At 38.7% G+C, this 24,077-nt stretch overlaps 1 protein-coding gene across 1 annotated transcript in view; it reads left to right on the top strand.

Moving 5' to 3' along the window:
- Positions 1-8,385: 8,385 nt before the first annotated feature.
- Positions 8,386-24,077, top strand: part of meis2b (Meis homeobox 2b) — a 39,008-nt gene continuing 23,316 nt past the window's right edge. Inside the window, exons 1-7 of the mRNA XM_077511185.1 lie at positions 8,386-8,799; positions 8,975-9,207; positions 9,501-9,642; positions 9,794-9,844; positions 10,034-10,084; positions 10,620-10,766; positions 14,007-14,121. Coding sequence (XP_077367311.1) covers positions 8,788-8,799; positions 8,975-9,207; positions 9,501-9,642; positions 9,794-9,844; positions 10,034-10,084; positions 10,620-10,766; positions 14,007-14,121 — 751 coding nt within the window. The 5' untranslated portion in view covers positions 8,386-8,787. The remainder of the gene's footprint in view (positions 8,800-8,974; positions 9,208-9,500; positions 9,643-9,793; positions 9,845-10,033; positions 10,085-10,619; positions 10,767-14,006; positions 14,122-24,077) is intronic.

Below are 24,077 nucleotides of genomic sequence, written 5' to 3'. Positions count from 1 at the left end.
CTGCAATATTGTCCATAGACATTGATGGCTTCGAACTTCTAAAGAAACTGAATTCATAGTTGGGTTAAAAAAAAAAAAAAAACATATATAGTAACCGATATACAGAAACATGAGACAGTTGATGGTGGATTAATTTAAGTGACAAATGAAGTTTTCTTTGGTTAAACATTGTGGGTTTGTTGTCATAGTTATTTGTAGCTATATGGATTCTGATTTGACCCCCAAGTGTGTGTGTTTGTCTATGCAGTTTTTATAGATTTGTTTTTTTTACCATGTGAAATCATATTCAATTAGACGTATAATTTTTCTTACTACCTTGTGCTAGATAAAGCTTTTTGAATAGGCAACGATATTCTCCCGTGTCCACTGTTGCAGATTGCATATCGCTCCTGTGTTTTCTGTGAGGCTGACTGCTACAGGGTGATTAATGTGTTCATTTCCCATTATTAAAGACTAGAGCAGCGCTGCGGGCTACAGATATAGGAGCTCGTCATAAATCTTAGCCAAATGAACAGTCAAATAATCGCTCATCGGAAATGAAATCTGGGCTCATTAATACTGACACCCAGACTGGGGGAAGAGAACACACGCGCACACACGCACACCCACGCACGCACACACCAGTCTGGGGCATGAAGTCACACATTCGCATGAATACACACAAAAATAGATACACAAATGTGGACTTGAGGGGGATTTGGTCTGGTCTGCCACCTTGGCGCACCACTCAACAATGACAGGCTCATCATTAGAGGAACACGCAAGCACACGCTCACACACAAGCGCACACATATGCGTGGACACGCACGCACACACGCGTGAGGCTCATTGTGTGTATCTTAGCTCCCACACAAGAAAGCAGTGACCCATTGGTACAAGACAAAAAGATCACAGACCACGATTCGAGACATAAATAACGGAACCTCAGTGTATCATCATTTGTGAGATTCTTTACAGACTAAACATTCATACAGGACAGTATATACATAAGATATAGCCATTCATATGTAAGTACGTGGGTAGTTGAAACAACACACCTGCTTGGTAGTTGCATCTGTGATTGGTTGGATTTGCGTGGTTGGTAAATAAAATGGATTTCTGGCTTTTTAACAGTCAAAAACAAACAAACAAAAAGGTCTGCAATCTCCATGGAGGAAGAAACCTTGGATAGAGAAATATTTCTTTGAAAAATGATTCACCACATTGGCAAATTTAGTCCATTAGAGAGGAAGCCCAATTCAGAGACCTATTATCGGGCTTGGCATTACAAAATTCCGATCGGAACAGTGTTGTCACTAATGCATTACTAAATAACACGTTATTTAATCTGATTACTTTCTTTCAATAATGAGTAATCTAACACGTTCATTTTTTCCAAACCAAAAAAAATAAAAAAAATAAAAAAAAATAAAATAAAAGCCTACCTGCATGACTGTAGTTCATCTCTGGTACTTGAGAAAATAGAAAATGTTACAGTTGCAACCAGCCTACATGTAAATGTTATAGTTAGTTTGTAACCAACCTGCAGGTGTAATGTGTTATACTACACCAACGTATGTATTGTAAAACCAGAGAAACAGAAACTGTTAAGATCTGAGGTGTATGGTTGTGGTGGATGGACCCAAAGGCGGAGAAACCAGGCAGGGAGAAAGGCAGGAATGAGAATAACTTAATTTACTGGAACTAAATAAGGGACTGGATGGAACATGAGAAGACCTGGCATCATGACTGGACCGAATGTGGACAGACTGGGCATGATGTGGACAGACTTGAGTTGGCGTGACGTGGACAGACTTGAGTTGGCGTGACATGGACAGACTTGAGTTGGCGTGACGTGGACAGACTTGAGTTGGCGTGACGTGGACAGACTTGAGTTGGCGTGACGTGGACAGACTTAAGTTGGCGTGACGTGGACAGACTTCAGTTGGCGTGACGTGGACAGACTTCAGTTGACGTGGACAGACTTCAGTTGAAGGTGTAGACTTGAGTTGAAGGTGGAGACATCAGTTGAACATGGAGACTTGAGTTGAATGTGGAGACTTAAGCTGAACGTGGAGACTTGAGCTCAACGTGGAGGCTTGAGCTGACCGTGGAGACTCGAGCAGGGAGAAACTTGACCAGATGTTGAGAAACTTGACCCAATAGACGTTACTACAAAGCATTTGCAGCACCCCACACCAGGACAAGACAAGATAATAAAATGCTACCTCGAATACCTCAAATTGTCAGAGGAAGCAGACACTAAATCAGTTTGGGTTCAGCAGGCAGGTTTCCGGTGGAAAAGATCCCGTGCCGACCATTTTGGCAGCCTTCACATCATTGTGGAGCAGTCACTAGATTGTAACTCCTCCCTCTACATTAACTTCTTAGATTATTAGAAGACAGTGTAGGCAAAAAGGCACTGCAATAGAATGAGTTTTCAGAGAATTACCTCCCTCAAGTGCTCCACCTACCAAGACATGAGCTGCAGGACTCCATGTAAACCATGTAGTGTTGCCTGCTGTCACCACTCCTATTATTCCTTGTTACTGACTGGGAAAAAAAAGCCACTAATACAGGCAGGAACAATTGGTATACAGAAGACACCCTGGACTCAGCTTGTTGACCTCGACTTTTCTGTTGACCTTGTGCTCATGTCAGAAAATGATAGCCAGATACAAAACAAAACCAATCACCTGGAGACCGGACTCTAGATCAACAGAAGGAAGACTTGCGCTAATGAAGATCAACACCACTGTCAACACACCAGTCAAAGTCGGTGGAGAGTCCATCAGGGAAGTTGAGTCAGTTGTTTATTGTCATGCTGTCTAAGGTAAAAAACAATGTGATCTGTTTTTGAAACTGTTTTACATTCTTTTGACATTGTGCCTAGACTACTTAAACACTCTGGATGTTGCGGTAAATCAGGCCCCAATCTCCTGCTTACAAGTGGTCCATAATGCTGCTGCTCGGCTGCTAACCAGTACACAGAAGCAAGAACACATCATCCGCGTACTGGAATCCATCTATTGGCATTTTACATTTTATGATTAATTTAAAATTGAATTGTTTGCTTTTAAGTGTCTAAACAGACTTGCCCCCACCTTCTCTCTGATCTACTTGAACCCTATGTCCGTCAATGTCCCTTAGGTCTTCTGATGAATTTCTCATGGCCGTTCCCAAATCCAGGTGCTTTTGCAGTACAACCCCAAAGCTGTGGAACGTGCAGCCTTTACCTGTTCGGCAAGTCCCCACCCTGCAGGTTTTCAAATGATATTTGAAGACACGTTTTTACAGTCTTCACCCTTTAAAACTCAGGAGTGAATGTTCCCTTCCCCTTTTTGACCCCATGGACGTTTTACCTTTGTATTCCTTTGCATTATGCTTTTCAATGTTTGATGTATTGTTTTATATTTTAATACGTTTTAACTGTGCTTTTATTGTGTGTGTTTTTTGTGATTGGCACAACACTTTTGTGTAAAGTTTTGTTGTCTTTTAAATGTGCTACATACATACATTGGTATGGTATGCTCAAGTACATCTGCTTGATGGTTGTGATATGGTGGACAACAGAAGACAGTCATCTTTATTTATATAGTGAAGTATTATATATATATATATATATATATATATATATATATATATATGAATTAAATAAACAAATAAATAAATAAATAATACTGTTAAAGAGTAGTTTATTTATTTTATTACTATTTAAGCATTTCCAACAGTTAACTACAGCCATAAAATGATTAAATCTTACCTTTGACTCCATGGCGATATAATTTTGTAATGAAATATTAGGTGTTTTGCTGGTTAGTTTTCTAACGCGGAAGTAAAACACTTGGTACAGTAAAACCCCACCTCTCCCCGTGTGATTGCCACGCCCCCTGCGAGCCAACTGCAGTTTGCTGTTGGAGATCTGCGTATGAGCACTCCTATGAATGCAAGGCATCAATTGACCTTACCGTGGCACGCCCCTACCCACCCATATTATGCAACAAGCAGCTCCCTCCGACATTGTTCGGGCAAGATTCGCGAAACAACATGCGCTGTAAATGGCAAAGTTGTCAGATCCTCCTTGTGATTTTTCGGCCAGGTATTTTCAGGACACCGATATTTCTCTTCGAAGCAAGCAAAGGGGGCTTTACAATTTTTAGTGAAGGGTATCTTCACTCTCTCGCCATGCAATTTTGCCCAAAAATAAAAGGCAATACACATATGCTATATGCTGTTGCAGAGGTCATAAAAAGACAGAGTCACTTCACCCACTTCGACTGATTGTTGGCAAAACAATACATTATTCCTATCAAGCAGGGTAAGAATGAACTTATATAACCTCATAGTTTCAATGTTTTGTTGGCATTTATAGTAAATAGGAAGTCAACAAACATGTGGACGGTTAGCTACCCGGCGCTATCGTTAGCCTTTGGCTAAAAACAACAAGGGAGAACATTTTCGTGCAAGTTTTTGGTCATTTTGGAGCGATTCGACTGGTCGTGTGTGTGTGGTCTTCCACAAAGTTTCCATAGTTGTTTGAGCGTTTAGGGAAGGGAATAAACCGGACAGTGTCTCTCTCGTGTCTCTCTTACACAAGCTGTGACTACAGCAGGACGCCGGTTAGTCGATCGGGATAGTGGCTATCTCTCTTATACAAGTTATGATTACAGCATTTAACCATTTTATTTTTATTTTTTCTTGGCTTTGGACAACCGCAATGCACTACCGTGAGTGGGATTGCTTTTGTTTGTCCGCAGCAAAATGCATGTACCGTCACAGACATGACGTCTTGCGTCTTGATTAGTTTACTAGGTTATGCGGGCATGGTTTGCGGTAAGGTCAATTCTTCAATAAAAATTTTAAACAAAACGACTCCTTGCCGCAAGAAATCATGGAGGAGGAGGGGAGGTGAGGGAAGAACGGAGAGGAAAGATGAAGGAGGGGGAAAAATGCTGAGCTGTTCTCAAACCAGGGACTTTCTGCTTACAGAGGGAGCACACCAACCACTATACTATTCGTTCAGTTAGGTTCAATAGTGCAAATGTTATACTTGTAGTTTACACAAGTGTCAGCCAGAACGGGGATTTTAAGACAGCCAATTGCCATTGCACGTTGGCATTGCAAATGTGAAAGATAATTTATTGCTTTGAATTCATTTGGACCGAATGTTTACTGATAAAGGCTAATTTTGTCACTATCACATGGAGATCTCAGAGAAAATGGGCGTGTGTTTAGTGCGCAGAGGCGGTGCGGGGGTGGGTCCACACCTTATGACGTCAAAGAGTGCCAACAGCTTGTTTTTCAGGTTGGAAGGGGATGGTGCTTGGAGAGCAGAATGACCTACAATTTCTCAGAGAGGGGCGAATGGAGGAATACATCACTTTGGTTATGTGTTTGATGAGGAATTAGCATTTTAACACGGCCCTTTAATGTGGCAGAGTTGGGATGCAACAAAAAAATAAATAATAATAATTGCATCTTTCATCAGCTCTCTGCATCTCATGAAAGCTCATCTCAAACCTTACTGACTTTTATACACACTAATGCACATTCAAGGAAACACATTTTTTGGACATTTTGAGTATAGTATAGTATCACTCATGCACATGAGTACATGCTGCATGCTATAACACGCTCCATCTCTGCCACATAGATGCAAATACACCCGCCTCCAACAACAACCACCCCACCACACCCCTTGCCCCTGCTCCTCATCCACCCAGGTCTCTGCTGGCCTCCTTTCTCAGTCAGTTCTGACAATGCTAATGATTCTCACTGGGGTACAGGATGACGGGTGACAGAGGCAGCCAGACCGAGACTGTCTGACGACGGAGGGGAAGGGGGTGTGGAAGGAAACTTGAAGAACCAACCGCGTGTGTATGTGTGTGGGTCCATAAGGGGTGGGGTGGAAGAAGAGGTCAAGGATGGTGGTGCACTGGCCTCTCTCTGGTGATGCGTCGAGAAAGATGCATATTTCCCCGACTAAATGGTAATTTATTTCATGTAAGACAGGGCCTGACACCCTGAATCAGCATTCATTCAGATCACATGGCTTGCCGTGGTTGTGGGAGGTTGCGTGGGGAGGGAGGAGGAGTTAGATTGAGGTAAACATAAAGAAAGAGAACATAGGGAGAAAAAAACAGAAACAGGATGGAAATAATATGCAATGAGGAGAGATGTAGCCCCCGGGCATGGGGCATGTTTTCCTTGTTTCCTTATCGTTAGTGTATTTCTAATTCAAATATATGCTTTAAATAATTCACAAACGGCATATCAAAGAATAGTGTGGACTATGTGTCTATGTTTGAAATAAAGTATATGCAAGAATAATTTCTCATTTTGAGAAAATGCTTCCTTTGCTGTCAACAACATTTTGGTGATAAGGTTGGCAGGATTACATACTGTAAATAATTATTTGATTGTAATATGACTGCCCAGACAGCTGGGACAGGCTCCAGTGAATCGACAATGCGGATCATTTCAGAAACATTACACCAAAAAATGAAATAAAATAACAGAAGAAAAGAAAAATCTCTTTTATGCATCAAATAAAACTATTGATGTCGTAAATTAATTGGCTCTACCGAAATGTTGAAAATTTACACTTTCTGAGGTGTGAATTTAACTCAGAATGGGTCAGACCAAAAATAAACTCGAGGAGGGTGTTACATTTAACAGAATGGGAGTTAAATTGACACTTTATATTTTACTATATCCAAGAACTTCTGTCTTTGAAGTTTTGTAAAAAAATAAAATAAAAAAATAAAATAATAATAATAATAATAATAATAATAATAATAATAATAATAATAATAATAATAATAATAATAATAATAATAATAATAATAATAATCTTGTCACGTGGTACTTAAAGGGACAATGTGTATTATTTAGTTCCATCTCATGTTGAACTAATAGAATGCAACGATTTTGAAGCACGAGTGCCACGGTACCTCAGAGAGAGCGAGTTCACAAGCCTACCACCAAATACTAACAATTTTTTTGGGGGGTGAACAAGCGAGCGAGCAGCCTAACGATTGGGAACGACGAGCAAGAGCAGCTAGCAAGAACTCTCTACAGCGGTAAACAAGAGCAACTAGCTAGAGTGGCTAACAAGAGTGGCTAGCAAAAGCTACAGAGTGCAAAGCAGAGGGAGACAAGCAGCGAGACTCAGTGATGACCACCTGCAGGCCCCTGCTGTGGAAGGTCAGCAGCAGTCGACCCATTGGGTCCGACATGAAAAACTACCACCAGAGGCTAACTACGTGGGCGAAGTTCTTCTCCTTCGGACATCCGGAACGATGGCGATGAAACATGTCAGCATCCTGTAAGGTGTGGCACTATACCTAATTAATATAATTAGCAATTGCAAGACCTGCAATTTTATTTTTTTATTTTTTTATGTATGTTGATGTGATAGAACATATCTTTTTGCATAATATTGAAATTGAGTTTTTTTTTTTAAATGAATAAATGTTTACTTCACCACTAGTAGGCACTAAATCCTACACATTGTCTCTTTAAAACTAATCTGAAACAGCAACTTGAAATATTCAAATATATTTATCACCTATTTAGAACGCCAACATTTTATTTTCTCGACATAGCAATATACTAAATGTAATGTTATTATTTAGTTTTATTTGTAAGACAACTGAAATTGAGCTGACTAATTACATGGCATGGTACCGCAAACTTTTAACAAACACAAACTTTAATAACAGAAATACTAAAAAAAAAAAAAAGTCCAGGGACTGCCTGTTGATTTGTAAAGCTATATGATATATTATTATAATAATAAATAATTCATTCATAAGTGTAGTAACTTCTGAACATAGCTTTTGACATAGACTATATGATCATTATTTAATATAATATTAAAATAATCCGTATATATATATATCAAACAAACAATAATAAGCCTACTAAATGTTGCATTTAAATAGGCTAATCATTTTCATAATTTGAAGAATTACCGAGTACCCAGTCTACTCGGAAGTGAATCATTTTAAAGGCCCTGAAAGTTGGAAAACTCCTTCACCAGATTCGAGTTCGGAGCCTCGAGACAGCGTGATCATACTGACCGGAAACCTTATTTTAAAATAAAAGCATGCACTTAAAATGACGTAAAGAAGAGGGTGCGGTGAAACGTTCTGAAAAAATTAAAATGCGACTCTTCCCTTTATTAGAGCAGCAATCTTGTAAATGATGAAGATGTCGAACAAATATGACTTGACCACTGGCAACCAGCAATCTGTCATGTGGATGATTGTTTAACGATTATTGTGAAAGCAATAACCGGAAATTGTAGTTGTTTCTCACATGAGCTCGATGTTAAATGTGGGCTTGGCTGAATCCAGCCTTCACCAAGTTGCGTCATTAGCATACCCCGCAGTCCTCGCTTCATATAAGTGGCTCCTCAACCAATCTGCGAGCAGAGAGCGTGTCGGCGCGCACGTTCATGAGAACCTGCTCCCAACACGCCGAGGACTGACTGGCAGAGAGTCAGCAATCTTTCTATCCAAGACTTGCCACTATTGCTCAGATGCACATCAAACACATGCACTGATCCCAACAGATGAGCTCAAATCCACTGGCCGAAAAACCACAGGAATCAAGTGTACAAATTGCGCGTCAGTCACGAGGACTGATGATGATCCCTTCTTCCCTCTGATCAGTTTCTATTGATTGCCACTGACTTGCCAACTGGACTAATTAGGAATATACTTTTTTGACTCTTGGATTTTACAGTCATCCCTGCTCTTCGGCGCTACTTTTCTTAACACACTTAAAAAATTGCGCGCAGCGATGGCGCAACGGGTAAGTAAAACACACCATGACTTTTCATATACTTTGTGTTAATATTTGGCAATTCTTCGACACATTTAAAATAGCCTATTGCTATTTTAAATTATGTGCAATGATTGTGTGGAAGAATACATTCATATTGTTTTATTCGTTAACAATAAATTCATAAATCTAATCTTCTACAAAGTACGACGAGTTGGCTCATTACGGAGGCGGGATGGATGGAGTTGGAGTCCCGACATCCATGTACGGAGACCCTCACGCACCGCGGCCCATACCCCAGGTCCACCACCTGAACCACGGGCCGCCTCCGCATCCCACGCAGCACTACGGGGCCCACGCGCCGCACAGCATCATGCCAGGCAGCATGGGAAGTGCTGTCAACGACGCGCTGAAAAGAGACAAGGACCAGATTTATGGGTAGGTTGTTGTTGTTTTTTCCCCCCCCAATTATATAACATTGCGGGCAATAAAAGGTTGGCATGAGACACTTTCAAATGTTTGCTGATTTAATGCAATTTAAGTTTTAAGTCGAAATGTTATAATATATATTGCATTATTGATTAGATAGGCCAAAAAAATATTAAAAAGAAATCTGAATTGATTTTATATCTTTTTTTTTTTTTTGAAATTTTTTTTTTTTGAATTTTTTTTTAATGCAATCGGCTGGAACGGTCTTATATTAACGGACGTTTGACGTTATTGTGTTGCAGTCACCCGTTATTCCCGCTTCTTGCACTGGTGTTCGAGAAGTGCGAGCTGGCGACTTGCACGCCGAGAGAACCCGGAGTGGCGGGAGGGGACGTGTGCTCCTCGGACTCCTTCAATGAAGACATAGCGGTGTTTGCCAAACAGGTACGACGACCGTGCAAATCCAAATCCGAACCGAAATAAATACACGTCCGGCTTTGCAAGATTATTATTATTATTACTTCTGCGTTAAATAGCAATAATTTTAAGTAACCGCATGACAACTGGCTGACATTTTCATGTTTTTCACTTTTAGATTCGCGCAGAAAAACCTTTATTTTCTTCGAATCCAGAGCTGGATAACTTGGTGAGTACAGTTCTTTCCTTCCCTTTCTATGAAGACGCGCGTTGCAGCGCTTGCCTGCAGCAATCACATCCCTTTAGGGCGCAGTTATTAAAATCATTTACTCATAACGAAGTGTTTTATAAAGCGCCCGAAGGATCTTCAACCTGTTGATTGGTTCTTCCTTGCATTTTTTTTTCTTTTTGCTTTTAGATGATTCAAGCCATCCAAGTGTTGCGTTTTCATCTACTGGAATTAGAAAAGGTTAGTATTAAAACCACAGAAAGCATTCATAAAATAGCCTATATCAAAATTGCTTAAATAATAAAATAATAAAATAATACTTAAATCAATCAAAGGATATGGTGGATCTCATGCACAATTCTCCTTGCATCTTGATTTTTAAGCATCCCAAGGCATTCGTTCAATTTGTCACCTTTTCCAGTTTGACCTTGCCATGTGTTTCAGTGGTGTGGAATAACTCCTAGCAAAACATTTTGGGAAGTAACAGCAATTGCAAGCAATTCCATGCTGTCCAACATTAGTGACTTTTTGACCTCACAAGTGCTTTTCAAGATAAAAAATATGATATCCCCTTAATTATTTTTTCCTTTAAAGCATAAAAGCTGAAAAGGGATGACCAACTAATTTTTTTATTTTATTTTTAATTACTGTTTTTATAAGGGCCAGGTGTCCCAGCACAGCACTTCTACAATTTTTTTTATGTGTGACCTGTGTGTGAAAATGTGAGGGGAAAAAAGAAAAAAAAAGAAAAGAATATAATTTGGTTTTATTGTAGGTGCATGAGCTGTGTGATAACTTCTGCCATCGGTACATCAGCTGCCTGAAGGGCAAAATGCCCATCGACTTGGTCATTGAGGAGCGGGACGTCTGCAAATCGGACTTTGACGATCTGTCAGGATCTTCCACCAACCTTGCAGATCATGTGAGTTTACCGCATTGTAAAAATACCTTATATAGAGAGAAATCCCCCTCTGTTGATTCGTATTCATCCTTTATTCTGGTGTCGTGGTACAAATACAATCAGTGGTGCACCTTATGAAAGGACACAATGAATTGAAGGTTTATGAGAGAATCATTTTTTTTTCACTGTGGATTCGTTCAAGCCATTAATGTGATGTTGATGTTGTCTGTCTAATGTTCGTCTGGTTATGATCAGTCTCGCTTGTGTCTGCCATTTCAAGAGTATTATTTTTCTCTGTTTCATCCATTCCATTTAACTCAAGCCCTTCATGGAATATTATGTAGTATATAATAGCAATAAAACGTTTTTTTTTTTGTTTTTTTTTAAAGCTAATCAAAAACTCATATCTAAATTTCTTTGAATAACTATAGCTATAGTTTCCTGCGATGATTTTGACAGAAAATCAGCATTAATGGCGATTGTAATCCTTAATTGCACATGCTGTAGCTGCCAGTGTTATGTTGGATTTTGTGTTGGCATTAGGAGCAAATAACATTCCCATCCCAGTATTTGGCACATCGTCCTCAAATCCCAGTGCACTTGACTTCTTTTCTCAAACATATTAGGACTGTTCTAAATTTGTATATTTTTTCTATAATACAATAAAAGAAAATATATGTGTGCATGTGTGCATATTTGAGGCCGACGTCTTAGTAGCTGGTTGTTTATCTGTTTAAAAATAAGAAAGGGATTAGGTACATTTTGAGTCAGTTGCCTGTCCCTTAAGATACAATATTTAATTCTCGAGAGTAGAAACTTTTTCTGCAGAGGGCCACATACAGAACAATCAGTTGAACGCCACTGCGCTAGGGTTGCTGTTTTTAATTCTGCTAAAGACCCCAAAATATGACCTTAATTCTTATTATTCTAAAGTTATTTTCCCAGGTTGTAAAAGTAGTAATCATACAAAAGCAGTCATTAACCCATATGTCACACTTTTTCTTTTCACATTTTTGACCAATAAGAAAACAGAGCTATTTCACATGATTCTTTATGCTAATTTTTAACCATGAGACCAAAATTAAAGCATCAAATTTAAAAATCCATTAAGTGGTTCATGTCAGGAAACAAGAATGATAGGTGTGAAGCGTCATAAATCCATTAGAAGTACTAATTGAATTCTAACTCTTGTGGTGCGTGTTTTACCTGATAACACGGACTCTGATAACACTCACTGCGATGTGTACTGTATGGTAACTTTAACTCCTCATTGAGGCAAGATGACTCATTGTTATAGCAGCACCTGATTGCAGTTAGCCTAAAAAATCGCTGCGTGTGTTGAGTCTGTTCCGTTTACTTTGAAATATTTTCACACATTTCTACTGTAATTCAAATGCACTGCTTAACTTTAATCCATGGGTGTCCAAACTTTTTCATTTGAGGTCCACATACAGAAAATCAGAAGGACGCAAGGGCCACATAATGTTATGAAGAGAAATTGTGTTTAGTCCTGTTTAGTCCTAAAAATTGTACAATGTACAAATAATTTATTTGTGCTTTTACATATTTAGAAAAATGCCACAGTATATAAACCAATTTATTTGTAATATGGCAGTAGGGTATATAGTTTTGGAATTGTTCATTTTAGTTAGTTTTTATTAGTTTAGTTATTTAAAAAATGCTTAGTTTTAGTTTAGTTTGTTAGTTTCAGTATTAGTATTAGTATTTTTTTTTAATGTGTATTACTTGTGCACAATATTTAAAAAACACCATGGACGTCATCTTTTGGTGCTTTTCTATTGGCTGCTAGATGACGTCACTTCTGTGTGACATACTTTCAAACGTCATTATTCTGGTTTATATCAAAATAAATCTACTAAAAATCACATTTAAAATCATTTCCAAAGACTAAAACGAAAGACATGTTTGCTATAATTATAGTCAGTTTTAGTTAGTTTTGTAAAATGTAAAAAACGTAGTTTCAGTTAGTTTTCATTTATTAAAAAGCATTTTCGATTTTATTTTATTTCAAAAAACAAAACAATATTGTTTTTTGAATTTTAGTTTGAGTTTTTTTCATTAGTTTTAGTTAACTAAAATAACCTTTAATAGCAGCTGTTTTTCGTTACCCTCCCATCTTACTTTGGCCATCTCCAAACATTTTTGTTTATTTTATTTGAACTGAGTCAAATGCCATTTTTAGCATATGTCGTGGGCCACTGAAAAATGGACGGCGGGCCACAAATGGCCCCTGGGCCATAGTTTGGACACCACTGCTTTAATCGTTATGTAATTCTGTACATGCTAAAGAATGAGTTATTATGTACTCAATACGTACACACTGTAAAAAAAATAAGGTATATGGACTCAAAATTTCAATGCAACAAAAGTTGGGCAATTTAACTAAATATTGTGTAAAACTGGCGTTACCACATTTCCCAACAAATAAATAATTTTCAGTTTACAGAACTGCCCCTTGTATTGTCCACCCAACTTATAGTAAATAACTCAGCAAATTATTTTGGAGCCATAAATGTCAACAATTTGTATTTCAAATAGCACAATAAAATATAAGTTATATTCTTTTACAGTGCGCAGCATCTTGAGCTTCTGATTGCTTTTTAATAGATGAGATGTGAAGAAATAAGACCTTCATTAGCTTGATAAATGTGGAAACACATGGCATTTCTTTGGCTAGCTGCGTTTACAGAGGAGCTGTAATTATTTTCTGGTCGGCTAAGAAAAGGGAGGCCATCATGGAGAGGCCTCCTTCACACTGCGCTTTTGTCCTCGTGCTTCTTGTTGTCATCTGCCGAGCTCTTCATCCGATCACCATCAGGCAAACAGCTGACGCAAAGAGGCTGAAGAGGGAGATCTACTGTTTGGCTTGGGTTTATACCCGTCTGAGTGGCCTAGCCAATAAATACAGGGTTCCTCCCTAAACCTGCTCACAGAAGCAAGCACGGCGTTGTAAGGTTCACATGCTGCAGAGTTGCCAGATATCCTCGGGAAATACACTTTTCTACGGGGTTTCATTTAAGTCCACCAAAGGCAGAATGGTAATTTTTCTCACGTGCTGTTTAACTTGCTGCCTTGCAATGCTAATTGCACTTTGCAGCTGTCTTTGTATAACTGCATAATGGATCTCTTACTGGACCTACTGGACCTTCCTCATCTATTTTCCCCCTCCCTCTTCTCTTCTTTACTTTTATTTTCTTATCTCCTGTCCCCCGGTGTGCGGACCTTACCCTGACCTCTCAGAACTCAGCATCCTGGAGAGATTTGGATGACGCCCACTCCACACCCTCGGTAGGAACCCCAGGACCGTCCAGTGGGGGACACGTCTCTCAGAGTGGAGACAACACCAGTGAACTCGGTAAGAGAACCCACAGGCCTCCTCCATATCAAAGCTTGGCATTTTCAGTGACCTCTCTTAAACACGGGTCCTACTGTAAGGTGACTCAGTGGGATCATTTCATGACAGTTCATGTACACACTTTATCATGTTTTTAATCACATATGGTTAGAATCGGATAAGGCATGACAATACTCACAAAGGTGTTTATTTAAAGGGATACTTCACTTATTTAATCCATTATAACAATAAAAAGTTTATATATTGTTTGATACTTTCATTATTTTTCACGTACAATTAGTACCTTTAAAAACACGTTTTGCAACTTGCTGGCGACTGAAAATGACATCACAAGGGCTCTATTGCTCTAATCATATACCGGCGCAAATACGCCCACAAAACTGACAGCTTGGAACAAATTTGCACCTGATTTACCACACATAGCAATGGATTTGCGCCAAGAACATGTTGTTGTAGTAACAGTTGTGAGAAAGATGACATTATCAGAAAGCGAGGTTGGACCGAGAGTAACCGTTTGTAGTGCCATTAAGCTGTACAGAGCAGAGAGGACGACAACGGCGTCATTCATTCATAAAGTCCAAATTATTGGTGCGATCGTTAATTGAAAATATATTTTCAGAGGTTGGCGTGGGCGTACAGTAGGCGTCTGGCACGTAAAAATGATCTTAAAATGCCTCCCCGCCATTGCCGATCAGCCCGGGTTACGTTTTGTGTCCTAAAACAACGTAGAAAAATGTCCCCTTCCCTCTCTCTTTCTCACCTCCTGCGTGAACAGCCAGAGAGCGACGTGCACTGTGTCATGAACTGCTGTCATGATCCTGGGATCGAGGTTGCGGCAGGTTAATACATGCTTTCCAAAAACGTTATTTGCGTTACGCAAACTCCATGTGGCTATTTGCGCTGGTGTTAGTGAATTGGACGCTGCAGATCAATGAGTCTCATTTGCATTGGGGTGGGCATATTTTGCGTCAAATGTATGCAAATTACCTAATTTACATACGCACAAATAACACCGGTGCACCGTGATGCAATCTGGTTGGCCGCACACTTAGTGACGGATTTCCCCATCTGCGCATGTTTCGTGAATTCGGCGCTCCCGGATTGCTCCATTTTTACCGGTTCTCACCGTGCAAAGGCGACACAAACCTTTAGTGAATAGGCCCCAATGTTGGCAGTGGCAAATAGTTTGAAACATTGTTTTTGACTGGACTGGTCAAAACATTTTTTTGACAGACTACGTTTACATGCAGTAAATAACCCTTTCAAAAACCAAAATTTGACAATATTTGGCATTTGAAAGACCATGTAAACACATGCGCTCTTACCCTTTTTCTAACCCAAATATTTGGTCATATGAATGTGATCGGGGTACCTCCTTTGAAGGCAACATTGGTTTTTGTTCTGCACATGCTGTATTTGCAAGGAATGTTTTGGGTACACAAACTACTTGTACTGTATACACAGTGGCCATCTTACGTTGGCACTTGCTAAGCGAGCCTAACTTTAATACATTGATTTATTTCATCAGCGTTATTTTCTGTAGGTGTGTTTCCATTAACCTTTTTCGCAAAAATAAAAGCGATATTGTACTATTTCGATAAAGTACAATTTCGAATTGTCGGTGTTTCCATTGAAGAGAGTTTCGCATCTGAGGCGCAATTCTCTGAATGTCCCGTCTTGCGAGACCTCGCTGTTCTGTAGGAGGCGTTCATGATGTTTATGGTCGACTGGCGCCCGGTGTACTAGTTATATTACTTTAAAAACACTCACCCCTCATCGGGCGGTTTCGGGCATTTAGTATTGGTGTTGTGTATGTCCCTCGGCAGTCGGCAAGCAGTTCTGACACGAAAGCGAGTGGCACTGTACTTCCTATACTTCCTGTAATCCTAAAATGTTGTTGTTCCCATGTAGAAGCTGAGTAAAAGGCGGGTTACAAATTGTTAAAAGTTTCTGATGTTTTCTGCTAAATTAACCAGACATGGCAGGACAGGATTTCAAGCTCTCCTCTCCTTCAACTTTTCCAAGGAGTCTCGCTCGATTACACCTCTCTCTCTTTTATGCTCATGACGTGCAGTAGCCGATAGAAATCACTTCAGCATGTAAAACTAAAATACAAACCCGAAATTAATAATTCTCAAAACAAATAGTAATTGCAAGTTTAATAAAAATAAATAAATAAAATACACATAAACAACGTGTTACAGTCCTTTCCTCCGTGACCGGACGGGTGTCACATGATTACTAATGCGCAAAAAGTGTTTCCATTACACTTTTGCAAAATACTTCTTTTTCGATACGTCTCAAAAACCACCTCATGAGAGCGCAAAAACTTTTTTGCGATATTTGAGAGTTTTTTCGCAAATCCGGTGTTTCCATTACCGGCTTACTTTTGCGAAACATGCCTTTTGCGCAAAACTGAGGGTAATGGAAACGCACCATGTGTCTACGGCGATAATGCCACAGTGTGTACTTATACACACATACTGGATATGCGTGTGTATAAGTCTGTGTGTCTGGCACGCAACCCACAATTATTGGTGTATTGAGTGACATGAATATAATGTCTTTGTGTCGGAAATGACACCTATTTGCGGAAATGACACCTATTTGCGTAATGATGTTGTCCGTGCGTTCTGGTTCAGATTGGCATATGTATACAGGAGTAACTCATGCATGTAAACGGGTTGTCCCAAATATTTCCAAAACCGCATTTTGAACCTTAACCCAAATATTGACCGCATGTAAATGTAGTCAATGATAAAATATTATGCCCGCCTTGTAACACTGAAGATTGCTATTAAAATACAAGAGGGAGCCTTTTTAGACTGAGCAGAAATTCACAAAAAATCTAAACGTGGGACCGTATTCAAACTAAATGTTGCTTAATTAATGAAGACCCCTGACAATGGTGTGCTGGTACAACTCATTTACAAGTGATAAATAGATCTCTTAACTGTGCATTTTCTCCATCCGTGACCCTTTGTGTTGGCCTACTATGCCAGCAGTTTGTGTGATTTCTGCTGTGCTAATTGGAGACTATAAGAGTTTTATGGCTTGTTTTTGTTTTTCTCCCCTTTGGCCGGAGTAAAAATAGAATTGAGTTTAAAGCAACTTTCCACCCTCTGCTCATCAGGCATCAATGGGCAGAGCATTGACAAGAACAATAGGAGGATGCTTTGCAAGACAAGAGAAACTGAGAGGATTAAGTAGACAATCAAGAAGCAGATCACGATCTTTACTTTGATATTGCACCAAGCACTTTTAAAAATCATTATTTCCGCATCAAAATTTTTGGAAGCATGCTTGTTGGGGATAGACGTTTAACATTTTTTGCTTATCTAAACGCCGGCCTGTGTGTGAATAGTTTCTTTCCTTTTAGGGATTTTTTAGACAACAGTGGGAAGAAACCTCAAGGTCCATGGCCTTTTGACCTGGAAAAGAATACATTGAGGATGGGGGTGCAGAATACCCCCCGTGGGGATGTAAGGGCAGAGCATTTTATGTATATGAAACAAAGGAAGAGAGCAGAACGGAATGATCAGAGCTGCGGTTGCAACAGCAGGGCTGGTTGTATGCTACCTGCTGAGGCTCCCTGGGCTTCTGCTATAAAAAAAAAATCTGTAATGGCTACAGAGTTTCCTTATTTTTTTACATTATATTATATTATATCTATATTAGGGTTTCCAACTTTCTCATCCCGAAATAAGGGACAGGTGCACGGCACGGTGTCATGGTGGTGTGAGCATGATGTGTGAAATCAGTGTATATTCTGATTAGATTCGAAATGCACAAAGTTTGTACATTCTCTTTAATCCTTACTGCAGGCCATTATTATGTAACCTCGTACAAAATTTCAAAGAAACCACAATTTGTCTTTTTCCCTAAAAAAATAACAGGCGCAAAAAAAATAAAATAAATTGCAAAAGAGGAGCGTGACTCACCAAATGTACTTTTTCCATGGATACTTTTTGCTGCTTCTGGCTGACTCGAGCAGTCTTCTGTCCTTCTCGCAGTATTTGTTCATAAATAGTACGAGAATACATCTTGTATTGCTCCCGCCCCGTTCGCAGCCGACGTATTAAGATCGGCGTTTAGAGTTTTTTTTTGGGGGGGGGTCACTCACACAAGCTTACATCTTGTAAGCCACACACGTGGTTTCCCAGGCAAAGAAGTGAACCCATGCCAACCGGCGTTTTTTTTTTTAATTTATTTTTTTTTATTTTAGTTGCTTCTCTACCTTGCAAGATCAACACATATAACGTCATATCCAGCGAATCATTTTATTGGCTACGAGCAACTTCGTTGTCACTTGCCAAACTACGGGAGCACCCGTGGTCCAAAAATGGCTAAGATGGCTAAGATGACGTTCGCTCCATTTAGTGTAAGAATTGAGAATTATTTTAGGGGACTTTTGAGGTCCCGTACGGGACATAACAATTTAGCTCAAAATATGGGGCGTCTCGTCCCGGATATACGGGACAGTTCGCAACTCTAATCTATATCTATGTCAATTATATCATCAATATGTCTGGAAAATGTGCTACCTTTAGAGAGGGACTGACCCTGCCTTCACGTGCTATTGGAAAGCTGGACCTTACCACTCAAACACTCCTAATTATGACTGAGTTCTGTTCATGTGCTGTTGTTGTTGTAGACATCGTCTTTGCTCGTAAAACCGAACAATTACGACAAATAATGAGTTGTAAAGGACAGGAGATTGAATTTTGTATGCTACGTAATTGTGTAGATTCTAAAACAACCTGCTAGCGGATGACAACGCCCTTATGAATGTTAATATTTCTTGCCATTCACGAATCCTGTGGCACTCTCCGCCATGTTGAAACGTGAAAAGTTCTCTCTGCTCAGAAACTCGGGTATCAGAGTAAATTCCAAGTTGTCTAGTGGAAAATACGACATGCGGGGGCGTTCATGTGCAATTTTCTACCAGATGTGATATTTACCATAATTTCACATGAACACAACATTAAGCTATTTCTTTAGCAGCTTCAGGTCCAAGCATCTCATTTACAATGGCTTTGCAGGCGGGAAGTATTAATGTGTCTGCCACATTGTGAAATTTTTTTGACTTACAAGTTAAGCAATGTGCTAGCTAGGTTTAAGGGCTCTCGTTTCCTCCGTTTGTTCACGTAGGTGAACAAAATAGTCTGCATTCTTGTTTTGAAGAGAAGTGTTTTGTTTGAAGGTGGCATTTAAAGGGGGAAGTCAATCCCCCCAAAATTCTTGACAATAATATGTTCTATGCAGATCCACTAGGCTAAATAGGGTATCTTGGTTAATATTGCGGTAGTGGAATATGAGTTAAGCAGCAAAATGCAGCAGTTTTTATCAATAGCCATTTTGACACTTGCTGTCGAATGAAAATGACATCACAGTTGCTCAGGTCTGAGGTAACAACCAGTCACAGATTAGCTTCAGAAAACAGGTGAGCTGTGAGCCCTGAGCAACTGTGATGCTATCTTCACAGCAAGTAACAAAATGGCCGCGCCCTGAGATGGATAAAAACGGCTGGATTTTGCTTCATAACTCATATTCCACAAATGTAATATTAATCACAATGTCATGTTTAGAATAGTTAGGTCACATATAACATATTATTGTCAAGAAATGTTATATTTTGACTGCCCTATTAAGCTTACTTGGGAGTTATGACCATAGCAACGTCACCACAAGCCAATCACAATGGAGTTGGTTTTCATTGCTACGTCCCCGGTGACCTCCACTCGTTTGGCCTCATCTGGGTCTGAATTTTGTCCAGGGTCCGGTTCAGAGTAGGCGTCTTTCAGTTTCAAAAATTTATTTTTCATCAGTCTGCCACTGTAGTCTTGCTAGCCATAATGGCATCCACACATTTATCGTCAAAGTACAGCACAATTTGCTAAGTGCTGCCACCTACTGATATGGCCCAATATTACATGGTTACGCTGCTGATCACTAGAAGGCAGCATAGTTACTCGATGGCACACAATTTGCAGATCTGTAATAATTAATTTGTTGTCACCGATTAGGTAGAATTGGACAATTTCCCACCCATCCTGCTCCAACCTGATGGACAAAGCAACACCACTTCACTAAGTTTAGTGATTTTTGTTATTTATCTTTCTAGATGGACAGTCAAGTAATAATTTACTGTAAAATCTCATGATAAGACAGCCGTGTGTAAGACACACCTAAAATCACCCATAAACAGCATTTTTTTTTCCTGTGCACTTGTCTATACTATTTGCTCCTATCAACTGTCATTTATTATCAGAGTGAATAATATGAATGAGTGAATAAAGATTTAATTTAAAACATATCAATAAAATGTGAATTCTTTTAAATCTAGGTTAAAAACTATGCCCAATTTCCTTACCTATGATTAAGACATTTCAAAGTATTTTTAAAATCATGTTTTCCAAAAATCTTGGTCTTACTGTGTGCTCTTTTCTCTTTCTTTCTTTCTTTCTTTCTTTCTTTCTTTCTTTCTTTCTTTCTTTCTTTCTTTCTTTCTTTTAATCATGCCTTTAAATCTCCTTAACGGTTAACATATTGAGTTACATTGTATATGAATGTGGTATAAATCAGTACTTCTATTTTTTTTTTTTTTAATTATGATTAATAATAATAGTAATAATAATAATAATAATTTTCTATTATGCTTGTCCTATCCCAGTGGACTTTGGGTGAGAGTGGGGTACAACCTAGACTTCATGTCAGTAAATGGCAGTATTATTATTATTTTTATTATTATAATCCATCCATCCATCCATTTTCTTGACCGCTTATTCCTCACAAGGGTCGCGGGGGGTGCTGGCGCCTATCTCATCTTTGGGCAGTAGGCGGGGGGACAACCTGGACTGGTTGCCAGCCGATCGCAGATTATTATTATTATTATTATTATTATTATTATTATTATTATTATTATTATTATTATTATTATTATTATTATTATTATTATTAATTCATATATGTAATGTGTACCATTAATCCGGTTTTGTGATCTTTCAATGTGTTATGTTATCAAACTATGTATTTATTTTCTAGAATAAACCAACATTTATAACTGTTCCAATCATTAAATTCTTCAAAATATTTCAAATGACAAAATTATTCATGCCATTTTTTTACAATAATTATGCCAAGTGCAAGTGTCTGTGTGCAGCAAGAGTACCGGTAGTAATTCCCCCAATGTTTTGACAACACCAACCAAATGTCATTTGGGAGCGCTGTGGTAATGGCGATTGGCTTAAAACCACAGAAAAATGATCCTATCCACCAGTGGCCGGTGGTTGGGCTTCTGGGCTGCCTGCTTCTCTGCGGCCTCCCAGCGTTTGGTTGTTTCCTTGTAAGCTGTGTGATATGCAAAGGGCTCCCTTTGATACCTCAACCCCCAGGGTTGCTGCTGTCGACCACAGCTAAGGGGGCTGAGCTATTTGAGGAATGTTTGGAAGAGGTCTGGGGGTGGACAAGGAGAAGCTTCAAATGTCCATCACAAAGAGGGAGATAAAACAAAAGGTGGGAGAGAAACAGGTCAAAAAGATTCTGTTATACTTGTATTGAAAAATGGATTGTAAGGAACAGGATATGTGAAATTCTTCTGTCGGACTTCAAGTCGGATGGAATGTTTCATGGTGTGGATGCTGACATGCCGGTGAAATCACAGCTTCACTGTCAATATGGAATAATGTCATTCTTTCATCTGTCATGGTGTGGGTGTTCGAAAAAGGAGGTGAGGAGGTGGAACTGAAGGAAAGGGAGAGTGAAAGAAAAAAAGTGTTGTGATCACGTTTTGATGCTTTAGTTCAACACTCACACGTTTTGCATACAGTGAAACACATTAAGCATTGACTCTCCAACCCGAATCATGTCATAGCACAGTATGGCCTATTTGCAGCAGTGTGCCCATCTTGCTTGTTGCGACATGAAACAGGCCAGGGTGTGCAGAAAAATAGTAGACTGAATGCAGGTCCTCACAGGCACACGTCAACGTCTTTTTGGCGTGGAACTGCCAATATGGCGTAAACATTTTTGACTGGCAAATATGTTTGAACCTATTTGCAAATACATTTTAACATACTCTCAATTTTTTTTTTACCATTATGTCATGTTATTATTATTATTATTTTATATTTGACCATTATACTATACTATACCATACCATACCATACCATACTATACTATACTATACTATACTATACTATACTATACTATACTATACTATACTATACTATACATGTTCAAAAATTAAACAAGTGAACATTTTACGCATACTATTGTGCATACCTCGTGGCATTATAGGAAAAGTGGATAGAAATCATGCACTGTAGGTATAAAATAAATCTGAAAATTTATGAATAAACAACGTTTGTTTCCTTAATTTTCAAACATATCTGTAGAATTAAGTAGTGTTGTCAAGCAATTAATTTTTAAACTAATTAATTACACAAGTTTCCATAATTAACTCATTCATTTCCAGCCATTTTCACAGAAGCAATCCCGTACGCTCCCGGCTGTTTTACTGAATTTTGACTGATTTTGCAAGGCCCACAGAATATTGTGTTCAATTGCTATAAAAGCATGCGCTTATCAAAAGAAAGATTAAAGTCTCTTCTTTCATCAGGAAAAAAAGTATGTTTCTATCTGTTTCCGTTTTGCAGCCATTAGCATTAGAAGAGAGCTAAGTTTCATCAGTTTTCACAAATCTATTTAAAATTTTAAGTAATTTAGCTTTTTTTCTACATGTCCCAGGTTGAACTCCTTTGCTCTGCTGCCACCTGCTGACCGTTTGTGTAATAGCTACCATTTCTGCAACCGGTCTTTGCAGTTGAGAGGCTGCATCAAAGCCTTCTGTATGCGCTTGCATACAAAAATAAATACATAAATAAATAAAAATACGTCTTTAGGACACTTAAAACATTAAAAAAAAATGTATTTACACGTTATTGGGAGCAAATGAGTTAATCACGATTAATCACATTTTTCTACTTCTGCTTCTACTTTTTTCTTCAAAGCTCGAAACAGATATTTGCTTGAGTAAAATCTTAGAATTAATGTAAAATCATCAAATAAAAAGTATATTTATCATCAGACTCTTCTAATATGTTTCTTCGATCCTTTAATAGAATACTTAGAATAATAGAACACTGTTAAACAAAACAATCAAAATGGACTGAGCTGTACAATCCATTGATTTTTTTCCTCATAGAAACAATTCTCAGAACTCGTGGAGGTAACTTGAGCAGAGAATTTTACTCTGAGATGATATGCCAAATATACTATTTGAATTTGGTTCTGCAAAGTGTGTAAATTACTTTAGAGTTGTCCGACAAGCATCAAGCAAGTTAATCAGAAAGAAAAACTATATTACAGTCCATTTTAATTCGTCTTCCTGCCAGCGACTCCTCCAAGTTTGGCTGCACACTGAGTTAACCGAGATAACTACGTTAATTAAAAAATGCTTTAATTAATTTAAATTACTCTAAAGAGTTAAGGCTTTAATTATTGACAGCCCTAAATGTAAGCCAAATGCTAACAAAAAATACCCTGTAGTATTATGGGATTATTTTATTTTTTTTGTCATTTTGCCTATAAGTATGTTCAAATGTATATTTGTACCATTGTTTCATATAAAAAATAAAAATAAAAATAAACAGTAGAAGAGGTATTCCCTGCTTGCCATTCTTATTACAATATGCAAAACCGCTTGACTTGGCTTTAAATTTAATCATCATGTTTAGATCCCATCGCAGAGGCATTCCCCGAGACTTGGAAACAATCCAGACTGCTCCATTTGGAGCTGTGCATCATGCCTAATAAGGGAAAGAGCTGTGCGGTGTCACTGATGATGGATCAGGGACCTGCTGAGCTCATTAGATAGGCGTGCTGGCTTTGCATCACTGATGCAAATGGGGTACAGCAATCAGTTCTGCTAAGTGCTCCCCACTTTGTCTTTTTCA

The sequence above is a fragment of the Festucalex cinctus genome, chromosome 21 (genome assembly GCF_051991245.1).
Source record: "Festucalex cinctus isolate MCC-2025b chromosome 21, RoL_Fcin_1.0, whole genome shotgun sequence".
NCBI classification, from domain to species: Eukaryota; Metazoa; Chordata; class Actinopteri; order Syngnathiformes; family Syngnathidae; genus Festucalex; species Festucalex cinctus.
This window is presented reverse-complemented; position numbering and strand designations above follow the sequence as displayed.